Raw genomic sequence first — 26009 nt, 5'->3', positions numbered from 1 at the left:
AGATCAGGCTTAAAATTAAACTATTCAAGAAAATAATAAACTTCATTTATATGAAAAACGTGTACACTTGATATGCTGTTTTTATGGACAGAAATTCATAATTACGGTAAAGCAAAAAAAAAAATTTGTAGTATTTGGTAAATCTGATTACCCGGCTCGGGAAGTTTGTGGGGTTACAGGTTTGTCTCATTTTGCGTTATGGATGCAACCTTACCACCTGCAGAATTTTCCTTTAAATACCAATTTGCAGCTACGGTTCACAAACACAAATAGTAAATTGAATTCACGATCATGCGAGTTTATAATCTGCTAACCAAACAAGAAAAACTAGAGATCAAAAGTTTTTGTTTTTCTGCTTTTCACATCCCTACAATGGACATGCATGTGAACAAATTTACACAACGAACCCGCCACAATACCACGACACTGCCGTGTTAAGTAAAACATTTTATCCGGCCAACATATAGATTCACGTGAGCTTTCAGGGACCTCATCCGAGGAAGAGACCACCGAGCTCCCCGAAAGCCCGTGACGATATATTTTGGTGTTGGTCCAATCAAAAATGTTGCCCCTCCAATCGAAGACTCTGTAGTTTCTTGGACCAATGCAGGTATCCGATTGAATAACAGATGAGACAGCAGGACGCGGGTAGATGGTTGGGAAATTTGACCTATGCGCTTTTAACCGATTTGCACGGAATATTGTATAGACCGCTTATTTTTGGAAACCAAAGCAGATGCAACAATTGGGATGACAGAAGTATCTTAAAGATAGAAAAAGGAATAATTGATCCATATACCGACCCGTCGGCTACAAGGGACCTCAGAAATCTATATAAAACATCGCTGCGCCACCAAGATAGGATTACATTTTGTTTGTCTTCTTTTAAGCCACCAGAAGAAAATAGGTATAAAGTTACATCTTATTGTTGATTCTTATACACACATATTAAGTAAACAAAAATGAAAGTTTAATTGAGGATAGTTTATAAACCGCCTGCAATGGCATTAATTAAAAACAAACTGAGCTAATTATATGTTTAAGACACGGGAACACCTTTTAAAACAGGTTAACTGGCTTTAAAAATCTACTGTAACGACGGGATCTTCACTCGCCCTTTCTCTATCCAAAGAATCTGTGCCCCTTATTTAAGCACCATATTTAACACCGTTTAATCAAGTTCCAGCAGAGCAGCAGGGCTTTTTATTCCATGTTTCCTAAATATTTTGTTTCGTTGTTGCTTTTATCTGGCTCGCTCGAAATTAGTGATGTTACCCTCCGTGCGACATCTCTGGCGCGGCACATCAGCGATCACCAGTGCCGGGTAAAACGCATGTGTCCGTCTACCTGCGTGCAAAAGGGATCACACCCTGCCCGGTGCTTTCAGTCTGGGGTTTGTGTCGTAGAGATTCGTAAAACACACTTAATCCTCGATACAGCAAAATAAAGTTGAATCCCATTGAATAAAAACCAACAAGCATACTTCGTTGGGTAAAGTAGGTTCGCACCGAGGACAACGTGTTTTTATTTCATTGTTCCAATAACCTCCATTTATCTGCAGACCTGGAGGCCCCCATTGTCAGTCATGTGACATTTCTGAATTTTAGTAATTTTTTTTTTTTTTTTATTTAAAAAAACACCAGTTGTCCAACGCATTGCAGTCTGGCATGTATCAGTATGGAGACATTAAACAAAAGGAGATTTTTTTTTTCTCCAAAAACTAATTTTTAATTTTATACTAGCAGGAAAAAAAAAGGTAGGAGTTTCCCTTTAAATGAAATGGGTATATTGATTAAAATGACATGACGCTAAAAACGCAACATGAAGTTGGAACTGTACACAAAATGTCATCCCGAGGGGCATTTACAACAATCTTCACTGCAATGTGCGAGACACTAGATATCCAGGGATTACCAAGGTCATTAACAGGGGCTTAACGCCAAGGACACCCCCGTAACAGTACGCCTGTTCAGGGTGAAAAACGACCAGCACTTGGGGCAACGGCAAGTTAAGGCATAAACAGGCAACGGCGATTCTAAAAGATTGGCTCGTGTCCCGTGACCGGAATCGTGCCCTTTAACAATGTTTCAGCCATTGATTGATTATAAGATTGAAATTATACAGAAGACGTTTCAGCTGATCGCGGTTTGCTGGGTTAGTGGTAATTGGGAGAGCGCATGTGGGATATCCTCTAACAGTATTATCATATAACTCATAAGTGTGCGTTACACCGGGGCACAATATCGCATGGAAAAGGTAAACCACGTGAGTCTCAGAAGCAAGAAAGGACACATCTTTCACAAAATATAATACCCGGCGCCAGCCGTAAAGATCAAAAGTGATGTAAAACGCACAACAGAGATTACAGGCATGTGATTATTGTTTTACAATGGCAGATTCCTACACTCTGTCTTAAGGTTCCTCAAATAGTCCTGATTTTAAGGCAATGTTATCAAGCTCCAATAGATAATTAAGAGTGATTGATTCCCGGAGCCCGGAGTTTAGATGGCCTGCTAGCAGACAACTCAATTGACTTAGAAGCCAAGCGCTGAACCCATAGCCTTGAGGACAGAAGTTTCCGCAGCCTTTGGTTTTCAGGCATGATCCAACTTAAACTGGGATGACAATATTACATAGTCCTATGGTGGGGGCACAATATATTTATTTCCCTTGGGTATAAAACCCAGTACTGTATACAATGCAAGTAAGCCCCCGCCGCTGTATACAGTAATCCTGGTTTCATCTAATTTTTCTCCAATAATCTCCTTTTATCCACATTGAGTCCGCTCAAAACACCACTCTGAGCCGATTCTTTGTGGAAAGGTTAGAAGTCCGCTGCTCCATAGACTTTCATTTGTCAGAAAGTTTGGTTGGATGATTTAAGACTAAGCCGTTCTATTGTTCGCCACATTATGATAAGGAACCAGAGGCTAAGAAGACAGAACTAGAATTCATACAAATGCTCAATATGTAGCAGACTGAAAAAAAGAAAAAAAAAAAGAGCCAATAGCTCTTTTTGATGCTGTGACTAGTAATAAAAAAATGGTGGAAGTTGCCTTTTAAAGTCATCCATGTACATTACAGAGGCTATTGAGATATCCAATTAAAGAGGCTTTGTGAATTTACGCCATTCCCAAATGCTTGCAGGAATTCAGATCACTGACTGGGTAAGAAAGTTTTCATCAGATAACAACGGTTTAACAATTTAGAATTTAAATATTAGTCTTGTCAGACCCACGGTCTACATTTTAGTATTAAAACCAGGTTCCAGAGCATTAAAGGCAGGCGCTGAAACATTCCACATCGCTTACAAGGCTGGCTATCCTGCCGTTTGCAGCTGGACGCCGAGATGAAACGACTTTCTCCGTCACGTGGAGACGGACGCTCATTCCATGACTGCAACAATCAGAAATACTTTGTTTATTGTTCAACAGTTAAGGACGCAGACGGCCAAGAATCAGGAGTCCCTCCTCTGCGTCTGGATGGACGGTTTTAAAATGTTCCATCTGCTCCACGATCCCCGGGCCTTTATCAGACATCAGCAGTAGAGCATTTAAAAAAAAAACAATAAGGATGAACCGGGATATCTTTACAAACTAGCGCAGCAAAGACAAAATCAGAGAAACGAATTGCTTTCAGGTAGCGACGCAGGCTTCATTAACTTAAAACGCTGGAATCCCGCTTCTAGTGGATTACTCTTCGGCGGCCCGAGGAAAATTAAAATATTGGATCAAGCGTTGGTTAAGCAGATAACCCGATTCCTCTCCGGTGCATCAGATTCTCAGCCATAGTGTTATCTGGTGGGCTTGGCTGCGTTTATTCCATCCCATTCCCTGGTTTGGATGTTTATGGCGCTCACAGTATCCATAACCCCTGAGGTTAGATCATGTTACAGAACAACGAGCAGCAACCGGGACAGAGGGGCAATTACACACGAATCCCCCCACACACACACTGCGGGGAGTAGGACAAAAACGTAAAGGCATCAACAACTCTAATATAACGCTATACAGAATCATAGTGAAGGGCAGCTTATATCACCCTAATCGCGCCTCGGACTGAACACTATATTCAGTGAAACATTACGGCATAGACGGTTATACTTCAAAGGAGTAAGGTGACATCTGCAAAGAATATGTAAGGATCATTTATCATGACTTCAGAACAGCCGCTGCTGGCTGCGCTACAAAACTCCCGAGCAAATGTTTACCTGGAGTTTCGTTTTGGGTAAGTTTCCATCTGTATGCCTTATCTGTACCAATAAAAGGGGGTAAGAAAGCATTTACATGCATAACGCTGCGCATGTGAACATTACACTAACTGGAGGCGACAACTAAAGAGTAATCCATACGTTTAAGAATATGTTTAGCCCAAAATACACAGAAAATCTTCATTCCCACCGCCTTGACATCCAAGTATAAATGGATGACTGATAGCTTTAATTCATCCAGCATTAAGAGTTAGAACTCAGCGCAAAACCCCTTCCAGGCACCAATCGCACCCCAAGCGTTACTATTCCTGACATGCGATGAATCACATGTAACTAACCCCGGGGTCTGTAGCCTCTTCCCACACGGATACTTCACCAAACTTACTTCTGAAGTCCGGTGTATTTGTTTTACCGTTTCACACTAAGTCCGGTCTCTCTGTTTCTGTACCATGAGGGAGGCCGTTAATCTGCGGGGAAGGATCCTCATACCGGTTGGGATTTATAATCCATGCGCTGCATAAACCAGGACCTAGATTTTATGGCTCTGAAGAAGGCGAGTGCAAGTCTGATGGGAGTGTAGGGGATATCCATTCATATAAGTCACACATTTCTATTGTGTAAAGATATATATGTTTTTTTTTATATTCTCTTTCATATGCTTGAAGCATTCTCTGGAACGCCACCACAAATATTACGGAAGATAAATTACAACAAATTATTTTTGTGTAACCGCACAAAAAGTTACGGAGTGCTTTTATTCCTCGGCACAAACGTTTAGGTGCTTTTTGTAATAAGATAACACAACCACAGAGTGCCAGGAGTGTACATCGCACATAAATTCATTCTATAGTAAGCAACAAACATTTATACTCGTCATAAAAAAAGCCAAACTCAACTGCTTCCCAAAATGGGACTGGCTGCTTTGAAGGAAAGTACACCATAGTTTATTAATTATTATTATTAAGATTATTATTACTACTACTTTGAGTTGCGTGTTTGGAGCGGTTACACGTTTTCACATGTTTCAAGGCACTGTTTATGAAAGCTACACCCTGGCACATGTTTAGCCTAAACAATAGAACGCCTTAATTCAAATCACCCACATGGACCTTCTGAACACGGAAGGGCTCCATCAGCCACGATCCACCAGCTCGGTGCCGTGTTTTAAACGCTGTATTGAGACCAAATAGAAAAAAGTTTTGCCGTTCGCCAAGTACTAGCGCAACATTCTGGGGTTTATTTACAGAACAACAAAGTTTAGGAGAGTCCTGGGAGATGAAAAACGACGCGCTATTACATCAATGATAAAATACCGACGACCTGCGGGCACGGGCTATTCCTGCAAGGACAGTAAAGTTGGCCATACATTTTTAAGAAGAAATGTCATATTATTCCCCAGTGTAATAACTGATATACACCCATATAATATATATATATATAAAGTGATATAAGTGATGTTATATTTGTGATACTTGGATAGGCTGTTGAGATGAATCCAGAACATGAAAGGTCAACTTTGTCAACTTTTTGCAATATCTACAAATGGAATCTACATTTATTATGAGTTATTCCTGCTACAAAGCACTTTGGCCCTCAGGGAAAAGAAAATGTAAATACACACACATATATAAAAACATAACTTGAATGGGTGAATAAAAATACAGAGGGGGCTCTTAGTTGAACAATTTTGGAGGATGATTTATGTCCAAAAACCTTAAGGAAAGGTCCATATTCCTACTCACATCCAGACATTACAATCAGACAGCAGCTACGTTATTTGGTGCGGATTTTCTGAGTTGTTAGTATATTTACGGAGACACAGCACCCTATACAGTGACCTATACAAGAGACCACCAGAATAGTTGGCAGAACATTTAAAATCATGCATGCGAGGTTTTATTTTTACCCATTTATTAAAGAAATTTGAAAGAAAATTACACCATTTAATCAGCATAGATTGTGACGCATTCAACTGAAAGCGAAAAAAGGAAGTATATATATATATTATATATATATTATATATAGGGTGGAGGGGGCGTGTCTGCCTGGGCTCCTCTCGCCTTTACATGCAGAACAAAACAACACCATGCTGCAGGAAAAGTGTCAGTGACATCATAACAGATGGCCTCAGCATCACTGAAAAGCATGGCCCGGCGGGCAAGAAAACGTTCATGTATCACAAACAACAGTCGTGCGACAAAATTCTAATGGGGTATTAAAAATCCAAGGGTTCCATTAAACAGATCAACTACAGCAAATAGATACAGACTAACAACGATAAATACATCAACAAATCCGCAAGATACACCCGTCAGCTATACTGACCGGGGCGACGCTGTCACTTTAAATAAAACAGCGGGGTCACAGGTAAGAAAGTTATACGGCGCCGCGGTTACTGCTGGGACGGCCTATCCTGTTGGGTGTCACTGTGTTTGCACAGCAATATGAACTTTGTAATGTTTATTACATTATTAAAGTACACGCAAGCCAGGGTTAACGAGCCATATATTCTCGCAAACATACATGACCACAAGGTGATGAACAGCCGTGTTTAGTCTGTGTGTAGAGCCATGTCACAGAAACAGAATCTTAATCAGTCGTTGGCCTCGTCTTAGATTCAGGAGCCGTTTGCCTACCCCATGCATGTTTAAATACCCTCACTGTATTACCCTCCACCACTTCTGCTGGTAGGCTGTTTTACTATACTAACACCGTCCCAGTAAAATAAAACTTCCATTAGTTCTAAGCCTTTGACTCACGTCATGTCTAGTTAGGGGGTGTGTGTGTGTGTGTAGGCCACTGCATCAGCATGGCTAGTCACTTGTATTACCAACGTACACAGCAACGTATTGCTGGCCTCGGTAGTCTGCAGGGCACACTGAGGTGACAGCTCCACATGTCGAAGAAGGAAGGCCCACGGGGGCTCGGTGCCGTATTGCAACGAATGCCACGTGACTGACTAACTCCCTCCCTGTATCCAGCCGAACAAAAACAAGACATTCCCGCCCTCCCCCGGGGGTAACACGTCAGCTCAGCCCCACGGATGCAGGCACTCACCTCAAAGGTGCCTTACACTCGGAACGGAGGATCTTCGCCGCGTTAGGACTCCGAACTAGCCTTTTACCCCTTTGCCCGCTTCCTGCTCTTCACAAACCATAACAAAGCGCGCACCAAAATGGCGGCCCCCGAGCAGTATCATAGAGACGGCTGAGGAGTCTAGCGCGCCCGCGTCCCGCCTTTCACTGAAGCCCTCCGTCTACAGCGCCACCCCGCGGCCACACGGCGTAATATTATTATGAAATATATACAGTGGGCAGAATTATATATATATATATATATATATATATATATATATATATATATATATATATATATATATATATATATATATATTCATTAATGAATTATATATATATTATTCCTGGAAATGTTTGTGTATGGCAAATCTGGTGCATCTGCCAGAGCCTGTGGAAAAAAGTTATCAATACCTCCAAAGTGTCCCTATTAAGGAATGACAGTTCCTTTTTACAACACAGATCCCTCTTTCTTCCCATCTGGACCTTCTTTTCTAGGAGCCCAGAATGTTTGTTGGGATATTAATCTACAGGAAAATATGCAAAGGGACAGCAGGAAATGTATATATATATAATAGATTGCCCTTCTTTTAAATGTGTTACTCAGAGATGTCATAAGTATCCATAGCCACACCTGTAAACAATTCTTCGAAGACATAAAACTGTCCACCTTTGGCATTTAAAAGTCAGAATGTATACAATAACCACACTGTAAGCTTGTGAGTCGGCTGCTTATTATGTAATGTACACCTCTGGAACTTTCTAAATGATCTGACCCTGAGATTCTTGAAACTCTAACCCGTTAATAGCCTATTGTGAAGATGCTATGTAGCGACTCTCCAAATGTGTCATTATTTTAAGCTACACCTGTATTCAAGCAGAGATATCAGCCATAACATACTAATAGCAAACACATCAATTGCGAGCCTTATATATAATCATAGAATAACAGCATTGTAGAACATGAAGGAAGGAGTCGTCTCCAGACTGTGTGAACCTGAGAATCTGCCCCTTCACCCTGAGAGTGGGGCAAAAATCGGGTATGCTCATAATTTATGTATAGATGGGAGTAGGGTTCTTTGTTTTCCTTGAAATAACTTAACCGCGTGTAAAAGTCAGACAACCGACTAATTTAACTACTCTACATAAGCATGCTCTGCAGGCATTGCCCACACTTGAATGGCTTCATTGCCCACAGGATGTGATGTAATTTTCAGTGACTTCCTGGTTCTGACCTCTCTGCGGCTCGGACGCTGTCAGTGAGAAGTCTGGTTAGTGTGGAGAGTTCTACTTCCGGTAAAGGTATGCGCCTGAGGTCTTATTACATACATGTAATGATTTCTTGTGGTATTGTGGAGTATTAATACATAATAATGTTTACATGTGGAACTTTATTAACATGTAACCCTGAGACTCTTAAAGTATTAACCCTTTAATGGCCCATCACTATGTAGTTACTCGCCTAACGGCTCTATTCCCGGTCCTCATGGAAACCTTGACTTGTCATCAATTAAAGATAAACTTAATCGAGACACCTGCTTTCAAGCAGGGATGCCAACCATAACATATTATCTCCACACATATCCGTGGAACCATTGCTGGAGCCTAATTGGTTTTAAAGCTTTAATGCGCAGCTATTCTAAAAATCCTTATCACACGACAATAAAGACTATAATATCAGTAAATATGATAAATGCATTGTTTGTGGATCAAACATGTATAAATGTCTGCCACAAACTTTCAATCAGCCCATCAGTTACAAAAATGTCTAATTTCTTTAGAACTTCCCATATTATGGTATTTTATCTTATTATTTTCCTTTTATTAAGTGCTAACATATTCCGCAGCGCTGTACAATTGAAATATTTGGGGTTATAACAAAACATCCCAATTATTATACCTTATGCAATATATTTATCATAATGTTTCCTTCACTTAAGTATTAATAAAGTTTTTGTTGTTGTTGTTGCAGGTTTGAGGTTGCGGAGATGCTGGCTCGATTTGGCTGGAGGGGGATCCCACTAGCGGTGCAGGTATTTGCATTATAAATACAAATTAAGTTAAAAAAAACTGGAAAGAATCTATTTTTTTAAAAAATATTTAAGCACAGACCTATTTTAATATCGGCCTGCTTTGGTTGTCTTAATCTTTGTTGTGAATTATTTTATCGCTTAGTATTAGTAGCATTAATTAGAGCACCCAGTTATTAGAAACACAGATTCAGGAGCCATATGTCTATCCCATGCGTGTTTAAATTCCCTCGCTGTGTTGGCCGCTACCACTTCTGCTGGGATTCTGCGCCATTCCACCATTCATAAATAATGAAAACCAGGCTTGGGTATATTGGGATTTCACTTGGTCTGGTGATATACATTCATTGTATATGCAGAAAATTTGCTTGGATGATTAAAATCTATCAAACTTTTTTTTTTTTTTTTTAGGTCTGTGAAAAGACATCTCCATTATCCTATGCAAGTAAGCAGAGGCTATTTCCAGGTGTGTCCTCGGGGCTCAACATAAAGAGATGCATTTTTACACCACACGAGGCAGCTCTGCGGTTGACTTTCCCAAACCTAATCCACAAAGTGGAGATTCACACCTCTAACTCCCATCTAAAGAAGAGGAAAGTTCAGGAAGAACCTGAGCCCCGGGAGCTGGATCTGCTGAGATATGACATGCGATCTCTTAAAGACGCTCCAAAGCCCGCTCTTTACTTAGGATTGGGAGGTCTAATTCCCTTTGTTGCTGCTCCTCTCGTCATGAACGCAACCGCTTGCTACTACCCAGAGGTGGCCTTTGCGCAGGTGGCATACGGAGCTTCCATACTGTCCTTCCTTGGCGGTGTCCGCTGGGGGTTTGCCATTCCAGAGGGCAGCCCTGCCAAGCCTGATTGGAAGAACCTCGCCAACAGCACAGTGCCCGCTCTCTTGGCCTGGCTGGCATTACTCTTCAGGGAAGACCTATCGGAGTCGACGTTTTTTGTAATCATGGGCTTAGGAATTGCTTTGCATTACGATCTCTCTCTGCTCCCAACCTACCCGCCATGGTTTAAGGCACTGAGAGCTATTCTAACCTTAGTAGCTATACTTTCTCTAGTAGGCACTTTAGCATTTTCAAGTGTATATCCTCACAAATCCTTGAACATGAAGACAACCTGAACTTTGACCCACACCCTACATATACATTTTTAGAAGCGTTTGTAAAATAAAACATATTTACAAAGTCTGATGTAAGGTCATTCACTGAATCTGTGACACACGTTCATTAGTTAATGCGGCACGTACAGCACAGTCCCCCAATGCTATATTTTCCTTTTGATCTTTACATACCAATTGCATTAGTTTACATTTATCAGCATTAAACTGCAGCTGCCACCCTCTTAAGCTTTCTTCTGATTTACTTAAACCATTAGCCCTTTGGCTTATTTGACGAGGAATGACTACCCTGTTGAAGATGTTTGATGAGTCTGAAAAAAGATAGATCTTTTGTAATATCACTAATAAAAATATTTTAAAAGGATGGGTTTACTATGCAAACGGTTGTTGTAATTTCCCAGTCAGACATTCTGAATAATGTAGATTAATGAAGGAATGGACCCCATGACCATAAAGTAATAGCTCAGTGTGGTGTTTATACAAGGTACCCAAAGCCACCCAAACAAAAATATGGCCGGATCCAGGGCCGTATGTAGATAAAGGGAATTTATTGGATGACAATATAGGTTTTTGTTTTTGTCACTGTTACAGCACTATATTTTATGTTCAAGAAGAAGAAAATACATAATCCAGGGCCAGGTCAGCCCTTCTGGCTGTTGCCCACTGCAGTTGCCCCCTGTTATGGGTACTGAAGTAATGCAGCTAATATGTTCAATGTTCCCTGGTTAGTGCAAACATTTAAACAAAATGCCTAATTCATTAGTTCTGCCAGACCTGTAACAGAACACAATGGATCCCTTGGTGGGCTCATTTAAAAAAATTCCTACTAGCATTTACATCACACATCAATAGAAAAAAATATTTTATTCAAACTCATATTATAGAAATATTTGTTTGCTTTCAAATACTTAAAATTATATATCTAGTCAAGAAAATAAGCAGCCATTAATATACATTCACACCAAAGCCAGCTGCAGGCGGCCCAGCGGTCTTTATAAGAATGGCAGAGAATTCTGGGGTTTTTAGTTCAACCCCAAAATCCAAACTATTGTGGATTATTCATAGCTGCTTTTGTCCATAGGCGTGATTCCCATTGTGAGAAAAACAATGCTTATTTATCTAGTGGATTGTCAACCAGCGATGCAGTAAGCTCTAATGTGGTAAATAAACTATATAATAAACTATATAAACTTTACTAAATTGCTGGTAAGTAGAAGTCCTTTTGGTGATCGCTCCCATCGCGCATGAAGAGCTAGACGTTTGATCCAGTTGAACGGGTTTTGTAAGTTGACCCAATCAACAGAAAAGTGCTTTCTTGCTCGATTATACTATTATAAGACCAAGTATCATCTCACGTCCATCGCACTGTGCTGCCGCCAAATAATAAATATAAATACAAGAATTTGGAGGCCGACATTTTTTGTTCACACCTGGTAAGTGGTGAAAACTAGCACCATCCTCTGAAAAGCAGACTTTCTGTAAAAGGAGCGGCGGTTGGGAGGCTTTATTGTGCTCTGTCCAGAAAGGAGGTTTTCAATTCGATTGTTTTTAGGAACTTGGTCAGAGCACCGCCAGACCCCCCTCGCATCGGCTAGTAATCATGCCGCTGACTTCAGTCCAGGAATCCGTATGCGGATTATAAACCTCTACGGAATCAAATGTAACGGGGGCTGAGAAATTCTGGATGGTTGCCCGGCCCCCAGCTGCGTAGAGTAGCCCACCGACGCTAATCACAGCTACTCCAGCCCTGGGGTTCTTCATTGGTGAAACCTCGACCCACTCCTCCTAAAATCAGGAAATAAAGCGTAAAATATAGATTCATTATAACCAAACATAATCCTCAAATAACCAAATATTAAATTTGATGCGTCTGAATAAAAACTTGCATTTTCTCCATAAGTTAATAATTGTGTTTCTTACATACATTTGATAAATAATCAGATATTAGCAAAATTAATTTCAAGACAAGAATCCCATTGCATAAACCAATATATTTAGACAGATCCCACCATACTGATTTTCATACTTTGCAGGCCATCTACCTTTCTATCTTATCTAAAAATACACCAGATTTCACCTAAAATGAGTGTAATTAAAGTAACTGTAATTATGGCCGGTGGCGTCCAAAGTATCATCAAATTCTTCCACATAAAAATAAAATAAAAAACAGTTTATGGCCATAAAATGCATTACGAACAGCCTTTAAGAACCAACATCATTGGTATAATCCAAGGCATTCCCTAGACCTCAGTACCTCTTCAAAGGAGAACGCCTCTACACCATTGAGCGCATCTTGTCTCTCGTTCCAGCCGCCCACCGCATAGAGAAAGTCATCTAAAGCAGCAACTCCCAGGTACGCCCTGCGGGTACGCATCGGTGGCAACGCCGTCCAACGCCTGGCGATGGGATCGTAAACCTCTGCAGAGGACAACTCTACCCCTTCGTGGTTGATGCCACCAACCACATAGATCAGTCCTGAAAGCACGGATATCATATACGAGTGAGCCGGTAAAATGTACCACAGACAGGGTTAGTATAACACTAACTCATACCTTGTCTTTCGCAGCAGCCAAAGTTATATCTGGACACTGCCATACTTCCTATTGTCTGCCAAGCATTCTCTTCTGGCGAAAATCGTTCGATGCCATTTCCAATTTCCGCACCGACCCAGCCACCTGCAAGCAAAGTATGGTTACTTTTTACAGATTTAGTTTGAATATTACTATTCTGCTGAGTAAAGAGGATGGAGGAAAGAGCAATCACCCAGAGCATAGATGGCTCCGTGACAGGCGCACACGCCAAGCCCACAGCGTGGCTGGTTCATAGAGGGTACGGCTGCCCACTGCTTACTCACTGGGTCGTAGCACTCCACGCAGTCAAAAATCATAGAGTCCTTTTCACCTTAATTAAAGGAGAAATAGAGACCTGTAAAACCCAGGGACTAATAACAATAAAAGTAACAAATATATGTCAGGTTTCTCTTGTATGTGACACACACATACATCATATATATATAAATATATATATATATATTGCATTTTATCACTGTACTGATTGTCCGGGAAGGTGGCTGATGCTACAGGGTACTGGAATCAGTCACGCTATACCTCCAATCACATAGATCCTGCCGTCCAGTACAGCCACGCTCATGCCGCTGCGGGCTTGGTGCAGAGACGACACTGTGCTCCAGTACTGCGAGAAGGTATCGAAGCGCTCCACGCAACTAAGAGCTCGGCTGTCGCTCCAGCGGCCCCCCTGGAGTCGCGTGTAACCACCTGGACAGAGGAAGAAGGTGAAACAGGACTCTATACCAGGAACAAAATTCTAAGGCAGCATACAGGGTCCCTAGACTTACAATACTTCTACAATATTCTTACTTTCCCTTAAAATAAACCTCTACTTGATCCGCCAATGAAAACCGTGTGTTATCTGAACACTGACCATAATACTTAAATTCAACGTTTCTTTGAGGCTCTTCAGCTGAATATTGCAGGATTCACCAAGGTTAATTCTGGCTAAACATCCGATTTTTAATTAACTGCAGTCATGGGCTATTTGGAAATCCACATTTCAATGCTTTATCTGTCAAATGCCAAAATATGGTTTATTTACTACAAGGAGAGCTGACTGGAGAGTTATATTTCAGCTCCTTAACTTCACTATACATTATGAAGGTCGAACCCCAGTGAGCTTCTGCAGCAGGTCCTTGTCTGGCCCTGTAAAATGTATACTTAAATAAGCTAGATTTCTTAAGTCTCCTGACACATTGACTTATGAATTATACAAGAGAAACATACCAGCATTGGCCCTTCATAATGAATAGCGAAGCGAGAGAGTTAGGACCACAACTCTCCATTTAGTGAATAAAACCCGATACGCCAAAGACTGCCGTAAGAGTCACACTTGCGTTTTCGTTTCATTGGTGATTCCAACGATCCCTACCAATGGCATAGATGAATTTACGGGCTTTTCGGCGAGGGCGGACGCGAGGTATTTGCAGAAAGCTGCAGTGCTTCTTGTCTTTGGGTGAGTGGCCGGGTTCATAGTATTCCCTCAGCAGCGTCTGCAGTGCTACTCGCAAGCTGAAGTCACTCACATCTATAGGAGCACAGGAAAGAAGAGCACACTTGTAAAAACAGTCTCTCTCGCTCTAATCTGGATATACGAGGGTCATGTACCTGTGTTTACCTTCAATGTTTTTTTGAAGTCTTTGTGGAGGCAGCAAAGAGAAGCGAACAGGCTCCAGCACCTCTACAACATGTCTTTTACGAGCTGCTACGTCCCGCTGAAGCCATAGCATAGCAGCAGAGAAGACCTGATGCTCGTCCTCAATACAGAGCTCTTCGCTACGTAAGATCCGTATTAGCTGTTCTTTGGTGAGAGAGGGAAATTCATCTTCCGCCTCCACCTCTGGAAAATGTGCATGGATGTAGCTCTCTGTGAATTCAATGAGGGGTTGACAGGCCAGCTGCTCGGAGAACTGGAAGAAGCCTACGCAGTTAGCTGGATCGATCTGTTCTTTCAGGAAATCACAACACAATTCCACGACAAGGCTCAGCTGAAGCATGTCTGCGGCTGTCATCAGCTCCTGGACGTTCCCCGAGGTGATTTTCACTGACCCTGGTCAGATATAACGTACAAACACAATTAGAAGAACAGCGAATGTCTCTGCTAGAGCTTAAATATCTGAACCTTGACAGGTGCGGCACAGACAACAAAAACCGATGATGGATCTTGATATGTGTCAGAAAGGCATTAGAAGCACAATATACATGGGCAGTTATGACAAAGTACCTGTATAGATGAAGTCCAAGAGCAGTTCAAAGCTACTGGGCTCCACTCCCTGGATCTGCACCACGTCATTCGAGGACTCTTTCATACCCCCGGCAAACAGCGCTGAAAAGTACGGGCTGCTCGCAGCCAGGACCAGCTTGTGCAGCCCAAAAACCCTTTCTCCGATTTGAATTTGTACGTCACAGAACTCCTTCTGCAGCCTCATTTTGTTCATCTGGGAGAGAATACGCTGAGAGTGTTTACTCGCAGAGCGCAGGCAGCTGGTGGGTTTCGGGGGAGTCTCAGGATCCATGGCAGACGATGGAAGACAAGAGAGACGAGATCTGGAAGGAGGCAATAAAAGAAATAGTATTCTGAACTCTGAAGGCTAGTTCACCTATTTACTCTCCAATAAGAAATGACTGGGCTATCTACAGTCACATCTAACGAAGTTCATTCAAACACAGTTATAAATGTCACTAAATGTTAATAATGAAGAGTTAAAGGGACACTCTAACCATCGCATGAACTTTAATGCATATGATAGCAATTTCCGCAGTGTCTCCCTTACAAATTCATGGGGGGGCTGCAGAATCCCCCCCCCATATGCATTTGCCCCTCTTCTTTTTTGTCTTCCGTGCAGGAGATGCGCCTGTCCTGGCGCATTATATACTTACCTCCTGCCACTTACTGTTTCATGCAGCCAATCAGCGGCGAGAATCCTCTGACTACAGACGAGGAGGTGAACTTGAGCTTCTCCCTAAGATAAGTTCTAGATTTTTTTTTTTGTTTTCAAAGAATGCATGTTTTTTATATTGTAAGTACTTTAGCAGGGAGGTCATGGACTGTAAACGGTCCCTTTAAAATTAACCATTTTGCCACATTGGACAATATTCACATGCTCTTTATAAACATGTCCAATGGAGGATATAAAAAAAAAGGGTAACCCTGGGGCAAAAGAGGTAACAGAGGAGCAATCGACTGGGCTATTTTCCATGAGTTGCTATGGTGACTGCACCACTTATAAACCCCTGTACGCCCCTTTGTTAATCAAGAATTGTATATGTTGATCTCTTGAATGCCTGCAAATAAGGAACCCCTCGCAGGTTTTTGGTATAACCGGGGCTGTCAGCCGCTTCCCTGCCATACAAACTACACGAAGCATTACCTCTCTAATCAGCTATTCCCAGTTATAAACCAGCGGCTCCGTGACGTCATCACCCTTGTACGGGCGCATCAACGGTACGTAGCAGGAAGTATGTGTGCGTTACGGCGGCCATCTTTTCGGTGGCACGAAGACTTCACCTGATTGGCTCCTGACACTCGGAAGTGGGATCTTTGGCCATGTGAGTTGATGATGGAGACTGAAACGCTGTCATCGCTCCCTATGTTGCGGTGATCGTTTATACCGGAGGCAGGCGGACTGCACACAGGATAGGGCCACGGTTCATGCCACCTGGTAGGTGATAAATGGGGATTAATGATTATTCTTCATAAAATATTTTTCTTAGTCTTTGTGATAAAGTTAACCATTTTAGCCCCGTGGGTTTGAACCATGTTATAGTCATGATAACCGATACCATGGTAATGGTTGGCCATACTCCCCAGGCCTATGGAAAATAGAGGTTATTTTAAGCCTTCAACACCTCTTGTTTCTATATTATCTTATTGTGTTATATACTAATTATGTCCCATCTACCATTTTGTACAGTGCTACAGAATATATATATATATATATACACATAACCAAAGAAAAATGGGCACTCACGGGTCTTTGTAGTAAAGTGCATTAAACACTTTCTCGGTGGTGGTCCGAAACGTTGACCGTGCTGATTGAAATAAACTAGTGTTTAATGCACTTTACTACAAAGACCCGTGAGTGCCCATTTTTCTTTGGTTACGTATATCTGGCTATTTTTGGAGCACCCGGGCAAATAAAAGCCTGTGTATATTTACAATATTTCTGAGTGTGGAGCCGCTCCCTTTGGTTTGTATGTATATATATATATATATATATATATATATATATATATATATATATATATATATATGCGCTATATAAAACAATAAATAACAATGCAAGTTCTGATCATAACTTTATATATATTTTAATTTCCATAGTCAAATGGCCTACTAAATAATGTATGTTAATAACACACTAAACAAGTAGTATCCGTATATTAAAATATTAGCCGCTATAGGGACTATGCGCCTGCTTTTCGGCTAAGTGATGTAAAGGATAATGTATTTCATTTGCAGGCTTCCCATCGGCTGCATCGCCATGGCTACCGCCTTGTTCAGTAGTAACGAAGAGGACGTGATCCATAGAAAACTCAGCATCGCGGAACCAGCAGGCAGTCTGATCACGGAGAAAGAGCTGGACGAGGTGTACGAGATTGAGAAAACTGTTGCTTTCATCCAGGAGAAAGATGCCCGGAGGGTAAGTAACATCACCTCTGCTCTGGGTCCTTCATCTGAAAACACCGGTGGTAATGTTTGATTGCCATAGCAACAGAAAAAACTTGTACATTTTTTTTTTAATTATTTGGTTGAAGTTGTGTTTTAATAGAAAAAAGAAATAGCCGACAGGTCGCCCTCGTTCAGCTTAATGCATTTGCGCTTCGGTGAGATTTTTTTTCTGTGATGTGTGAAGTCTAAATAGTTTTTTTGCCTGCCCCGTTAATCGCGATCGTCCTTATCATTCCGCAGGTGGCTCTACAGTTTCCCGATGAGCTCTTGGAGGATTCAGTCACGATAGCCAGAAAACTAGAAGGAGCCACGGGAGCCAAAGTCTACATCCTGGGAGATACCTCCTATGGCAGGTTATTATCAGCTGTCTGCATTGCCACAGCCCGTGAATGTATCTCTGAAACCCTTCCCTCTGAATGAAACATTTCCTCACTTCAACGACTTAGCAGAAGCAACCTTTTTATTAAGAAAGAGAAGCACAAACTCTTTAGCAAGATGGAGCATCTTTCACATTTACTGTATAAGCCGGGGAATTCTTTGTGAGCCAATTAAAGGCGCTGTTCCACCTACTCTGCTGAAATTAACACTTTTCTAGTTCAGTAAGTGCAGAAATCGGAACATTGTCCCAGGAACCTTGAGTGCCTGAACAAGTATTGGAATAACACGTTGCGCAGCTATTAAGGCAGATAGACGTCCAAAATCAAGGCTCATCTGCAAAAATCTTTTGAGAATCACCATACTAACCTCCGTTTCCTTCCTCTTGGTTCTGGCAGCTGCTGCGTGGACGAGGTAGCCGCACAGCACGTGAATGCGGACGTTCTTGTTCACTATGGAAGAGCCTGTCTCAGTCCGTGCATCCGCCTCCCGGTGTCGTATGTGTTCGGACGCAAGGCAGTAGATGTCAACCTATGTGCAGAAGTATTTCGAAAGTTATCCCCTGAGCCTGAGAGTGCTGTGGTCATCCTGAGCGATGTGGTTTACCATCATGCTATAGGTACGTTTCTGATTACTGTGAGTACAATTTATCCAGTCTCCTCTGGGGTTAAATTGGACAACCTTACTTTGTCTTTAATTACTTATTTACCATCTTGCTTGACCATAATGGCATGGAAGCGGAGATTAAGAATGCCTGGGTATGATATACCTATTGCTTTTGTGTCGATCGGCTTTTTCATTGAGAATTTTTTGATTACTGGATTTTTTTTATTGTACCATAATGGTGCTTTGTTCGTTTCTCTGCAGCGATGCTGGAAGCCCTGCTTGCCCCAGGTTACCCCCATGTGATCTTCTCCAAGTTAACAAAGTACGAGGAACTTTCCTCCGATGGGGATGTCTTGAAATCTGGCCGCAGATTCTCACCTGATCCAAAGCTCTGGCCAGATGGCTACAGCTTCTTCTACGTAGGAGGGGAAGGTCCAACGCTCAACAACTTCATGCTTACCTGGCCACGTTGCCCATTTTTCAGCTTTAACCCCGAGACAGGCGAGGGCCGGAAAGAAGGACTCAACGTGAACCGCGCTCTGATGAGGAGATTTTACTTAATAGAGAAGGCGCGTGATGCCAAGGTCGTTGGCATTCTGGTGGGCACACTAGGTGTCTCTGATTACCTCTCTGCTCTAAAACACCTGAAGGACATTATCCATCTGGCTGGAAAGAAGAGTTACATGCTGTCCATGGGCAAGCTCAACCCGGCCAAATTGGCCAACTTCCCAGAGGTGGACGTTTTTGTTTTAGTCGCTTGTCCTGAGAACTCTCTGTTGGACTCCAGTGGCTTCTACCGGCCGGTAGTTACTCCAGATGAGATGGAGGTTGCGTGCAATCCAGCACGGGAGTGGAAAGGTTACTGTATCACGGATTTCAGGGAGCTGCTTCCAGGTAAGCGTATTGGCAGAATAAAGTGGGATATGACGTCATATTCAGGAGCCATATGCCTGTCCCATACGTGCTAAAATTCCCTCGCTGTATTCACCTCTACCACTTCTGCTAGGAGGCTGCTCCATCTATATACAACACTATCAGTGAAGCAGAAAGAGAATACATTGTTAGAAAATTAGAAGTTGTTAAAAATCTTCTAGATATTTAAACGCTTGAATCAGATAAATACAACTTCTGTTTGTCACGTACTGACATTTGTATACTCCGTTAGTAAAGTGCTAAACCCGACATAATGTTGTTACAGGTGGCTCTGCCTATGTAGAGTTCCCAGAGATTGACCCCTCGGACTCCGATCGCACAGACGTCTCTCTGATAACCGGGGGATTACGCTCGTTCCAACTTTCTGCACCAGAAGCTCCACTAAAAGAGACCGATATGACTCTGGCCCAAAGGAATAACAATACTACAATGGCTGAGCTGGGGCCGGCAGGTAAAAGGACATTAATTCCATCCAACAATCCATGCCGTATCTGCTTTTTTTGTAGAGTGTCCAATAACTTGACTCCTTTCCTAGCCTATCTTGGTGACTGATGGCCTGTCAGAGGGCTGTCTGCATCTCTGTTCTTTTATTACTTGTGGCCATGTAGCATGTTTGGATTTTATTGAAAGAAATAAAATATCTAAAATTGCGGAGTCCACAAAGATTGGACCCACTTTTAACCAGAACTCCTGTCCAAAACTCGTGAAGAGGAGCAGAGACTGATAGACAGGATCTCCCAGCATTATACAGAATACGCTTCGTAAAGGTCGTTCCTTAGTAGCGGGGGTCACGTCAGCGCTGCGTAACTCACGAGACCCTCGCCTATGTGTGTCCGCATATTGGCTTGGGTTTCAGAGTCTGTCAAGTCCTTAAATTAACCCAGAAGTGCTATATCTTGGATGAAGATGTGTTTTATGGTCCTCATTAATTTTTCTCAATCTTTTTCTTGTCAGCATCGTTTTTGGCTTCTCGTAGCTGGCAGGGTCTGGACAAGGCATTGGGTCAGACGGCTGCGGCGAAAGCAGTGGAAGGCCGCAGGGGAATCGCCATAGCGTATGAGGATGAAATAAACAGCTGACATGGAAATCTATTATAAAGAGACGGAATCTCATGTTTCATATGGTGCTGTGTTACGTGGCCGGAGGATGCCCAGAACCATCAGAGGTTAACGGAGAGCGTCAGCACCTTGCCTCATGATGCCATGCCTTATCCTCCGTTATTCCTCCGGTTACCAGAAAGTTCTGAAACTATTGAGAACTTAATATAGTTCCTTTGGACTGTAAAGTGCAGGACTTTATTCTGTGCAAATAATCATTTCAGAACATCCGCTGCCTCCCGCATTACCCATTCTGTACATGCTGCTCGTGGAAAGAGCTTTCTACATTGTTCTTTAAGCTATACGATGTGATGAGCCAAACCCAATGACTTTCTGCTGGAGAGCTTGACTGGCCCTGTATAATGTATAGTTAAATTAGTGAGGTTTCTTCTAAGTATCCTCCTCGCCTATCGAATTATAAAGGACTGCATTGATCCTTTTTGCAGGAGAAACCTACCATTGTTGATCCTTCACCCAATTTAGCGAATAAACCCTAGTATCTATCATGTGGAGGACTTGTGTCTCCTGTCGTGTGATGGGCAATATAATCTTTTTCTCTTGTTTTTATAGAATTTTATAGAATTATTGGTCACATTACAAACCGTTGCCGATGATGACTTCTTTGGTGTTTGATGCACTTGTATTATACAGGCATGATTTTGTTTTATACATTTTCATTGCTTTGTTCTCTACTCTATTATTTGTATGGTGAGAAATGTTTCTCCTACCAGTTAGGGCACCTGTTTAACCCACAGCCTTATGCCCAGTATAACAAGTATGTTTTTGGCTTTGAAAATAGTGCAGGGCATAGGCTGGCAAAGAAACATGGAGTGGAAGTCCAACGGAAAAAGTATTTTTCCTTTGAGCATAACCCCAGCCAGTGTACAGTAAAGACACCCAGCACTATATACAATACTGTCGGTCGGTGACAAAAGCCCCATCTCATTTTGACCAAACTGAGTGATTAAGACTGAGCCATTCTACTGTCTCCCACAGGCAGTATGATAAGACGTCGGATAACAGAGCACAAACTCGTACAAATGGCTGATCTCTGGCTGCCTCAAAACATATTCTGCAAAAACTGGAAATGTTATAAAAAGAATAAACGGCAATATGTTTGAAATGTAATTTAATCTGAGACTAGTAATGAAGTATTTGGTGGCGGTTTGTTTACTTGATACTTTAATGCAATTCAACACAATGCTATCTCCAGACTAATCTAAGAAATATCTATATTGGTAAAACACGTAATAGGGGTATCCATCTTACCATCCTGTTCCCAGGAGCTCTATCACCCCCTTACGTCAACTTGCTGATTATTGATAGGACAGGTTTGATACCTTACTTTTAACCCATGCACATCCCTAATGGCATTCCGTATACACTAAATACATCATGATGAACATCATGATGAACATCATGCGTTTAAGTGAATGGTGCTCTACGGTGTATCAAGGTGCAGGGGCAGATTCCCAGGGTCACACAGGCTGGAGCTGACTTCATACTGATCTTCCCTGCTGTGATCATGTTGAAGACTGCTGAGTTGGTGCTTTTGCTGGTAGTGTGTTATGCAGTGGCGTCGCCAGGGGGGGGGCAGAGGGGGCCATGGCCCCCCCTACATTATGCTGTGCCCCCCAGTGTGCCCCCCAATTGAAACGCTATACTATTGACCCAGTTTGCTGGAACACTAAGCTCTAATTGCAGCCGATGTGGCTGACAGTTTCAAAGCGGCTGTAAAACCGCCTCCGCTGGCCGCTTATTGGCTTGCCGGCATGCCGATCACTGACTGAGGCTCTTCGTCCCGCCCCTTTGAAGGGGGCGGGCTCTTACGGAACAGTTGCTTGTCACTGCCTGACAGGGAGAAGAGCAGCCTGCTGTGTTACAGTGGAAAAATGAAGGCCAGCAAAAAAAGTATTTTATTTTAAATAAATAGTGGAGGTGACAGAAGGAGGGACATTAACAAGGGGGGGCTGCATTGGGAAAATTAAATAATACAAAAAGATGGTGGCTGGGGACATAATTACACATCAGGGTGGTTACAAGGATGTCACATATATCAATACACAAACGGGGGGGGGGGTTAATACACATGGGTATGGGGGCCATTATATTAACCAGTACAAGGGGTTGGTGCATCAATACACAAGGGAGGGGGGCAGGCTGGGGGCATCAAATAAATCAATACACAAGGGAGGGGGGCTGGCTGGGGGCATAAATACACAAGGGTCAATACACACAAACAGCAAAGCAATGTGGAAGGCATTTTTTATACTACTAGTAGTAGTATATAATTAATAATATTAGTAGGTTATCCCATCCTGATGCGGGGGTCCATGTGGCAGCAGAGCCTGTCCTGGGGTATGTATTTGGGTGTCAGTGTGGCAGAGCCTGCCCTGATATGAGTTTGGTCATCTGTTTCCTGGCACTTTACTTGCTGTAGAGGGTTAAATAGAACTTTGTAATTTTTATTTATCCAGATTTTGTGGTCACTTCAGAGGACAAAACTTTCTAGGCCTAGAAATCAAAGGAAAAGTAAAGGTTTTGTGTTATTTACTCTTATTTCAATCTGAATATATTATTAAAAGTTAGATGTTGGTTCAGAGTTTGTGAAACTCAATTCTTGATTTCATTATACAGGACGCTATTCCCCTTTGGTTTCACAGGCCTTCACAGACCAAGTGCTACTCAGCTTAGTTATATGCAGCTGCATGCATTGTGTTATCTGTGATGAGGCGTTCATTTGGTGACGCAGCGCTAAGATGGTTGTGATGCATTAATGGTTAAAAGTTTTGTTGAAGTTTCCATTATGTCTAATCTCCTTAATTTATTTGGGCCTTTTAACTTTTTTGATTTCTGGGATTTTAATAATGTGATAAAAAAGAATGATTTATAGTTGTCTGGATGTCAAATAGTGTGTCAAATTCTGTTGATCTGTATCGGCTAAGTTTCCATACATTATTTATGTATACCTGCAAATACAGTTTTTTTAAATCTCATTCAGTTGCGTGTGCTGTTTCCATGTGTTGTTTATTTGATCTATACCTGAACTACAGGGTGTAAGTAAAAGAGCGGTATGGTTTAGTGAATGAGGGGACAAAGGGACTCTGGGGATGATTACAGGGGAGAGGACCTCTCAATGTCACGGTGCAGTCAGAAGGAGGGAACACTGCACTGACTCTCACTGTCTTCCCCTGATCTGCAGTCAGTGTGGCAAATATATTGGCAGCAGGGTTTAATATTAATATATATTGGCTACAGGGGATAATATTAATATATATCGGAAGCTGGGACTAATATTTATATATATATCGGTAGCAGGGGCTAATATTAATATATATTGGCTGCAGGGCCTATTATCAATAAATATTGGCTGCAGGGGCTAATATTTATATATATTGGCTGCAGGGACTAATAATATATATCGGCAGTAGGGGCTAATATTAATATATGTTGGCAGCAGGGTATAATTTTTATGTATATCGGTAGCAGGGTATAATATTAGTATGTATCCGCAGCAGGGGCTAATATTAATATATATCCGCAGCAGGGGTTAATATTAATATATATCGGAAGCAGGGTGTAATATTTCTATATATCTGCAGCAGGGTCTAATATTTATATATATATTGTCAGCAGGGGCTAATATTAAAGAATGAAAAATAACTGTCACTTTAGCTGTTATTTTGAAATCATATTTTTACTTCAAAGAGATAAATACATATTATGTAGTTAAAAATGCACGTCTAACGTGTGTATGTGTATATATATATATATATATATATATATATATATATAGTGTACATGTACCGTTTTATAATTGGCCCCCCTACTTTGGTCCCTGGCCCCCCATGTGCCCCCCCTAAATATGAAAGCTGGAGACGCCACTGGTGTTATGGATGATATCCCTGCTTGAATGCAGGTGACTCAATTAAGTGCATCCTTAAAGAATGACAAATCGAGGTTTCCATGTGCCATTTTGGTAACACATTTGGCAAGTAACAACGTACAATCTTTATGATGGGCTATTAAAGGGTTAATATTTCAGGCGTTTCAGGGTCAGCTCATTAAGAACGTGCGGAGAAGGGGTTATTATGAAATAATTATGAAATGGCAATAAAAGAGCTCCTTCAGCACAAATTATCACATAAAAGTTTCCCAAATAAAGGCTATACGTGGTATAAAATTGTCAGCATTTTCTTATTTCCATACAATGTTTCCGTGGACCCTTTGATGTTTGGTATTAACAAAAATATGTTTTTTAAAGGATGAAGAAGACAAAATTAAAATGACCACTCCTTTCTTCTATTTAAGTATAATGCATACTGGAATTACCCACAGTCCCCATATACCAGGCGGCAGTAGCAGATTCATGGATACAGCTCCGGTAAGTTTGGAGGAAGGAGGGAGTGTTAAATGGGGGGCATAGGGCATTTCTGGAGGCAGAGTGCTCTGTGAAATGCCTTTTAACCTCCTTAATGCCACTCTGCCCCATGATATGCCTTTTGACCCCCCTATGTGCCACTCTGCCTCCAGAATTGCCTTATACCCCTATAAGGGGTATAAGGCAATTCTGGAGATGATGATGTAGCAGCAGAACCACTTGCCAAGGTTTCCTCTTCTTGGCTTAGACAGGTAGAGTAGTTCACAAGGGGGTTAGTGGCTGCGCTCTCACGGATGTGTATGAAATATATAAAAGAAAGAAAAACACAATAGTGCAATATGTCTCAAAGCTTATTTTTGTTTAAAATGAAGGCCACAAAGGGCTACTCACATTTGGTGGGGGCTTCTTCAGTTAGCCCCAAAGTATACGCTTGGGCGATATAATCCTCGCCTTAAAGATTTCTTTAGCAGCACTATGTAATATGGGCTTCTTCAGTTAGCCCCAAGATGTGCATTTAGGTGGTATAATCCTTGCCTTGGAATTTCTTTAGCCTTAGCCTTTGAAGCAGTCTGGAGTGTCCACAGTTCCTTTTTGGTGAGCAATGATAGAATTGCTCACTGCTCAGCGCATAGGTGGTAAAATCCCCACCAAGGATATAGTTGTGGCTGACAAGATATTTTGTCTTATAAATTAAAAAAGGTCCAGGAGCAAGATAAAAAAAGTTTTTAAAAAAACTTATTTATTTTAAACTTTTGGTAATAAAAAACAATAAAAACCAACAAAGGGTTAATATAAAATAATACACAAACGCGTTTCGCCTAGCACAGGCTTCCTCAGAGTGTATAGAAAAGCTCCTGATACATTGAATGTTTTTATGCAGTTTGAAATGTCTAAAATGGCGCCAAATGACGTCATCAACAAGGGGTGTGGCTTATC

General features: G+C 41.7%; 3 protein-coding genes across 3 annotated transcripts; 2 read left to right on the top strand and 1 right to left on the bottom strand.

The window, feature by feature from the left end:
• The first annotated feature begins 8514 nt into the window (after positions 1–8514).
• Positions 8515–10509, top strand: TMEM69 (transmembrane protein 69). The gene is made up of 3 exons (XM_053468911.1): positions 8515–8586; positions 9257–9317; positions 9726–10509. The coding sequence occupies exons 2-3, from the start codon at positions 9273–9275 to the stop codon at positions 10440–10442; spliced, it is 762 nt and encodes a 253-aa protein (XP_053324886.1). The 5' UTR covers positions 8515–8586; positions 9257–9272; the 3' UTR covers positions 10443–10509.
• Positions 10510–11999: 1490 nt separating this feature from the next.
• On the bottom strand, positions 12000–15552 carry IPP (intracisternal A particle-promoted polypeptide). Its single transcript, XM_053469815.1, has 8 exons — positions 15234–15552; positions 14628–15059; positions 14382–14537; positions 13547–13714; positions 13203–13340; positions 12992–13114; positions 12694–12914; positions 12000–12224 (listed from the first exon to the last, which is right to left on the bottom strand). The coding sequence occupies exons 1-8, from the start codon at positions 15523–15525 to the stop codon at positions 12000–12002; spliced, it is 1755 nt and encodes a 584-aa protein (XP_053325790.1). The 5' UTR covers positions 15526–15552.
• Positions 15553–17476: 1924 nt separating this feature from the next.
• DPH2 (diphthamide biosynthesis 2) lies at positions 17477–20706 on the top strand. The gene is made up of 6 exons (XM_053469735.1): positions 17477–17652; positions 17922–18034; positions 18455–18675; positions 18924–19556; positions 19861–20046; positions 20550–20706. Exons 1-6 carry the CDS (start codon positions 17494–17496, stop codon positions 20672–20674), a joined length of 1437 nt encoding a protein of 478 aa, XP_053325710.1. The 5' UTR covers positions 17477–17493; the 3' UTR covers positions 20675–20706.
• Positions 20707–26009: the final 5303 nt, after the last annotated feature.

This window comes from Spea bombifrons, chromosome 6, assembly GCF_027358695.1.
Source record: "Spea bombifrons isolate aSpeBom1 chromosome 6, aSpeBom1.2.pri, whole genome shotgun sequence".
NCBI lineage: Eukaryota > Metazoa > Chordata > Amphibia > Anura > Pelobatidae > Spea > Spea bombifrons.
The sequence above is the reverse complement of the archived record's forward strand: the minus strand, read 5'-3'. Positions and strand labels throughout refer to the sequence as shown.

What these genes read in the sequence shown, in the direction of transcription:
- IPP (XM_053469815.1), bottom strand. Translation starts at nt 15,525, where the DNA reads ATGGATCCTGAGACTCCCCCGAAACCCACCAGCTGCCTGCGCTCTGCG. An exon ending in ACTTCAAAAAAACATTGAAG is followed by an intron (nt 14,538 to 14,627) that starts GTAAACACAGGT and finishes GTGCTCCTATAG; the next exon opens with ATGTGAGTGACTTCAGCTTG. An exon ending in AGGCGTTCTCCTTTGAAGAG is followed by an intron (nt 12,225 to 12,693) that starts GTACTGAGGTCT and finishes TCCTGATTTTAG; the next exon opens with GAGGAGTGGGTCGAGGTTTC.
- TMEM69 (XM_053468911.1), top strand. Translation starts at nt 9,273, where the DNA reads ATGCTGGCTCGATTTGGCTGGAGGGGGATCCCACTAGCGGTGCAG. An exon ending in GGATCCCACTAGCGGTGCAG is followed by an intron (nt 9,318 to 9,725) that starts GTATTTGCATTA and finishes TTTTTTTTTTAG; the next exon opens with GTCTGTGAAAAGACATCTCC.
- DPH2 (XM_053469735.1), top strand. Translation starts at nt 17,494, where the DNA reads ATGGCTACCGCCTTGTTCAGTAGTAACGAAGAGGACGTGATCCATAGA. An exon ending in GGAGATACCTCCTATGGCAG is followed by an intron (nt 18,035 to 18,454) that starts GTTATTATCAGC and finishes TGGTTCTGGCAG; the next exon opens with CTGCTGCGTGGACGAGGTAG. An exon ending in GGCTGAGCTGGGGCCGGCAG is followed by an intron (nt 20,047 to 20,549) that starts GTAAAAGGACAT and finishes TTTTCTTGTCAG; the next exon opens with CATCGTTTTTGGCTTCTCGT.